The 4,878-nt window shown below is 52.7% G+C and overlaps 1 protein-coding gene across 1 annotated transcript in view; it reads right to left on the bottom strand.

Annotated features, from left to right (window-relative positions):
• Window positions 1-4,008: 4,008 nt before the first annotated feature.
• Window positions 4,009-4,878, bottom strand: part of URB2 (URB2 ribosome biogenesis 2 homolog (S. cerevisiae)) — a 32,919-nt gene continuing 32,049 nt past the window's right edge. Inside the window, exon 9 of the mRNA XM_008584786.1 lies at window positions 4,009-4,726. Within this exon, the coding sequence (XP_008583008.1) occupies window positions 4,529-4,726 (198 nt within the window). The 3' untranslated portion in view covers window positions 4,009-4,528. The remainder of the gene's footprint in view (window positions 4,727-4,878) is intronic.

Here is a 4,878-nt window from a genome sequence, read left to right as displayed (position 1 = left end):
GCAGGCTGACGTTTCCAATAACTGGTGGTCTTTTCCCGGCTGCCCACAGGCAAAGGGCCAAGACAGGCAATTCCAGATACAACTGGCACTTCAGGCTGGGTTTCCACTCACTTCTCTCGTTGATCATGGACTCTCTGGGGTTGCACTCCATAGCAGGATAATCACCACCCACGTGCTCTGCCTCACACGCTGCTTTCTGGAAACCCAGGCTAAGGTAGAATAAGTGGAAGCCCTGGACCCACCCCCAAAAAAGCGCGCCTACAACCAGAAACCATAGCCTGGGGTTTCAGTGGGTTTGTGGCTCCCCTAAAGCCCAGTTTAAAAACCTCAGCCTTAAGGAGAAGGCAGAAGTTACGGTTTCTAAGTAGAAGCAGATTTTCTTTTCTTATCCGGGGAGAGCCCGCCACTTCCATCCTGGGGTGCTTGGGAGTTGGGCGTGGGGCAGGGAGCGCAGCATAGCCCAGAGCAGCCCCACGACAGCCTCCAGAAGCTCGGACCTAAGCAGGGGGAGGCAGCTGAAGGACTGGAAGGGGCTGTACAGGGGATGTGGGGGTGGGGAGGGCGTTTCTCCCCGCTGCAGGACCAGCCATATCCTAGTCCCTGCTGACGTGGTCTGTTCCCGAAAGGTCCTTTGCATCTTAGCAAGAAGCATCAGGATTGCTCAGGAAGATAAGCAAATGGTTAACTATGAAACCTCGTGCACTCCAGATGCCCACAGGAGGAACACTGTCTTCCCCGCCTGGGCCCTGACAGGTGTCTGTCCCACGCACATGGCTGACCCTGTCGCATCTGCTCCTGCCACCCGGGGAAAGAGCTCGCTGTCAGGACTTGGGCAGATTTCTGTAAGGCACCCAAACCGGGTATCAGAGGAGAAAAACGTTTGCTCTTTTGGTGACCTTGAAGGAACCTTGACCGTCTACCCCTCCTATCCTCTAAGGAGGAGAGGAGGAGCCCTGGGCCGCTGCCCACCCCCAACCCTGCGAGGAACACACGCTGCATTCAAGGAGCTGCAGGAAACCCCCAGAGATTGCCAAGTGCACAGCCAGGCACCAGCCTGGGACATCCAGGCTCTCACCTGACAGCCAGTCAGCCAAAAATAGCAGGGGCATCACATGCCACCCGGAGAATCCCTAGAGTAAGCAGGCAGAAGTGCTGCGGACAGACACATCGACAGGCTGGTGGCTCCTCTGAAACTCCTCTCCTCAGGGCCCCACTGCACAGGAGGCTGCCAGGCCCTGCGCTTCCAGCACCACGGGCCACGTGTTGACAGACACCAACTCTGGTGGCGCTGTCTTCTGCCTGGGTCTCCTATCCCAGTGATGCCCAGCAAACAGGTGCCAAAAACCTCAGCTTCAGGGCATGAAGCAGCCCTCCGGACATGTGCTGGACCAGAGATGATGGGTCTGGAAATTGAGACAATAAAGAAGGACAAAAGAAAATACAGTACGTCCCATTTCCCAATCTTATGAAAATGTAGGCTGTGGGCACCCCATGGAACAGGACGCCTCGCAATACAACACCAGCAACACCCTCTTTTGGTAAATAGCTCCCTGCCACCAGGACTGTGTCCCTACGCCCAACACAGGACAGAGAGAAAGCTCCCTCCCACCAGGACTGTGTCCCTGAGCTTGGCACAGGACAGGAAGCTCCCCACCACCAGGACTGTGTCCCTACACCCAGAACAGGACAGAGAGAAAGCTCCCTCCCACCAGGACTCTGTCCCTGCATGCAGCACAGGACAGAGAGAAAGCTCCCCCTCACTAGGACTGTGTCCCTGCTCTAGGTGCAGGATGGAGAGGAAGCTCCTCGCCACCGGGACTGTGTCCCCACACCCAGCACAGAACAGAGAGCCAGCTCTCCGCCACCAGGACTGTGTCCCCATGCCTGGCACAGGACAGGGAAGTGTTGGCTGCTGAGCGGTTTGCTGCCCTAGCAGATCTGGTAGGGACAGCCTAAGGCCCAGCCCTTCACCATACCCCCGTCAAGCCCTCTGCCCTGGGGAGAGCTGGCCTGACCGACTCCATGCTGTGAGGTCCACTCCGACAGATACAAATGAACACACCACAGCCTCCATGAAGAGCACCAGGAAAGTGCCTCCTCTTCCCGGTGAATCAGCAATGTGGAGGCGAGAAGGACTCTTTCCCCAGAGGTTTAGAGTTCAGGTAGAGACCACCGTGAGGAGCCCAGGGACACGTCGGGGACGTGCAGGGACAGCACTCAGGCTGTGCGGGGAGGACATGAGTCCACCAGACACTTGCGCTCCCTGTGAAGACCCCGCATGACCCCACCAGGACGCCCAGGGCAATGCTCCATGCATGTCCCCAACCAACATTCCCCAAGCAGGGAACCCTCACCTCCTGTGCTCCAGCAGAGAAACCAGGCACAGCTCCACGAGGGCCTCCTGCCTGGGCCCTCGACCCCCAGGGAAGACCCACTCTGTTTAGTGCCATTGTCCCTGGAAGGGCACCCGCTGCCCGCACACACCATCTCCAGGTGTGAACAGAAACGCCGCCAGCCCCTGAGCTCCCGCAGGGCATTCGGTACCCACACAGGGCAGTAAGCAAAAGGGTGCCAGGCCACCTAAAACCTTCTGTTTGCCAGCGCTCTGGAAGCCTGTCCACACGTCTGTCCAGACAGAGGAAGGGACCACAGACACCGTGCGGCAGGCCCAGCAGGACCGCGTCCCAGCCTCGCCAGCCACAATGGGAAATAAGATCACACTGGGGCAGAACGCATGGGTCCTTCTCGTAGGTGCTCCAGTCCCATGCATGCTTGAGAAAGTCGTGTGACAGCAGCAGCAGCCTCTGCTTAAGGACAATCCTGACTGTGAAGGGTAACAGAATTCCAACACGAATTCCACAAAGTCAGCGAACAAGAAAAATGGAAAAAATAAGAAAAATATCCCATTGAGAACCAGGCTACTTACTACGTAAGAAAGATAATTACATAATCTATGCAAGAAACAAAAACGGTAAATATGGAAAATGCGTAAGTGCTTTGTAATTAAAGAAATTCAACACAAAGTAACATCTCTCCTGTCAAGGAAGCACAGCGCGAACAAGAGTCAGAAACATTAAAGCTGATTCACTCGTGGGAAAATAAATCAGTCATGCGTCGCTTAACAAAGGACACGTGTTCTGAGATGGTCGTCAGGGATGTCGTCGCACTGTGCAGCGCCCTGACACGCACCTGGGCCATGGCACCGCCTACTGCACACCTGGGCCACGGCACCACCTATGATAATCTCATGGGACCCCCGTCGTACATGGGGTTGGTCCATTGTTGACCAAAACGTCACTGTTTGGCACATGACTGCAGAACGCTTTCTAGAGCGCAATATGGTAGCATTTACATAAATCCTTTAAAACTGATATGAGTTTTGGCAAGTAACACAACTCGCGGCAATTCTTATGGCAATAATTCAGCTGCCAGCACCACTTAGAGAAGGAAATTTGGAAAGATGCTGACGTCTAACCATGGGGGACTTACCAAAAAGCAATTTAGTACTCGACGGATTACTATGCAGCCATTAAAAAATGTCAAATGTCTTTATTGACCCTTACTATGCAGCCATTAAAAAATATCAAATGTCTTTATTGACCTGAAGATCTTATTGAAATATTACACAAGAAAACAGTTAGGTAACTTTAAAAACAAATGCGTTTATAATCCAATTTAGCTTCTGCATGTCTATCTACGCAGACGTCTATTTACAGGCACAGCAAAGGAATGACAGGTCGCCTGGGTAGCTGAGACGATGAGTAAGTTTTTAAAAAATTTTTCCCTTTTTAGGCCGGCCCGTGGCTCACTCGGTAGAGTGTGGTGCTGATAACGCCAAGGCCACGGGTTCGGATCCTATATAGGGATGGCCGGTTCGCTCACTGGATGAGCGTGGTGCTGACAACACCAAGCCAAGGGTTGAGATCCCCTTACCTGTCATCTTAAAAAAAAAAAATTTCCCTTTTATTTTCATTTCCCGAGGTTGCTACAATGTAAATACACCGCTCATGTAACTCGTGGAGCCACGAAGCTCCACTTTCCCCGGCTCCTCCAGAAGGTGCGCATGCAGGGAAGGCAGAAATAGCGGGGTCTGAGGGTACTTCCATTACTGCATGAAGAATTTAAAAGGAAAGATATCTAAATAGGATTTGATTGTTCACCCATGTACCTGAAGGAAAAAACCAAGTTCTGCGTGGTTCCTAGTGGGAAGAGGGGTCACTGAACCCCTGAACCAAAACAAGAACCACATGAGAACGGGCACGAGTCGGCAATTTTTCTGCTGAATTAATCTCATTGCTGTTTTCAGGATTCTATTGCAATACTTACTGCATAAAAAGATACAATAAAAAATACCCAGTGAGAAAAACATAATAGGAAATACATCAAAATGTGTCACAACGACCCCAAAGGATTTTCTACACATACATTGCAAATTAGAACATCCAAAGTCTTTCATTCTCCAGCTCGATCAGACCATGAGGCCGAAGCGTCTGTAAAACGTCCCCGTGGGCACCTCTGGGACGTGGCCTCAGACGGTGTATCTTCTCTCCCCTTCGTGTTTAGCCTTGTGGTACTTGAGGTAATCATTGTGGAGCTCCTTGAAGACGTCCCGGACGCCCGGTGGCAGCGAGGCCCGCAGGAACTGGACGTCATGCTCAATGCAGAGGTCCAGGATGAGGTAGATGCCCTCCTGCAGCAGGCCGCGCACAGCTGGGTACAGGGTCACCTGCGAAGGAAGGCAGACCTCTGTGAGGGCACCGGGGGACCTCCCACCACGGATGTCCTCGGGAGACTGACGAGGAACTTAGACTTCTGCCTCCAAGTCAACGACAGACAGAATGCAACACTGCACCTAACAAGTGAATGAACACTCAAATT

Source organism: Galeopterus variegatus, unplaced genomic scaffold (assembly GCF_000696425.1).
Source record: "Galeopterus variegatus unplaced genomic scaffold, G_variegatus-3.0.2 Scaffold3374, whole genome shotgun sequence".
Classification (NCBI taxonomy): domain Eukaryota; kingdom Metazoa; phylum Chordata; class Mammalia; order Dermoptera; family Cynocephalidae; genus Galeopterus; species Galeopterus variegatus.
This window is presented reverse-complemented; position numbering and strand designations above follow the sequence as displayed.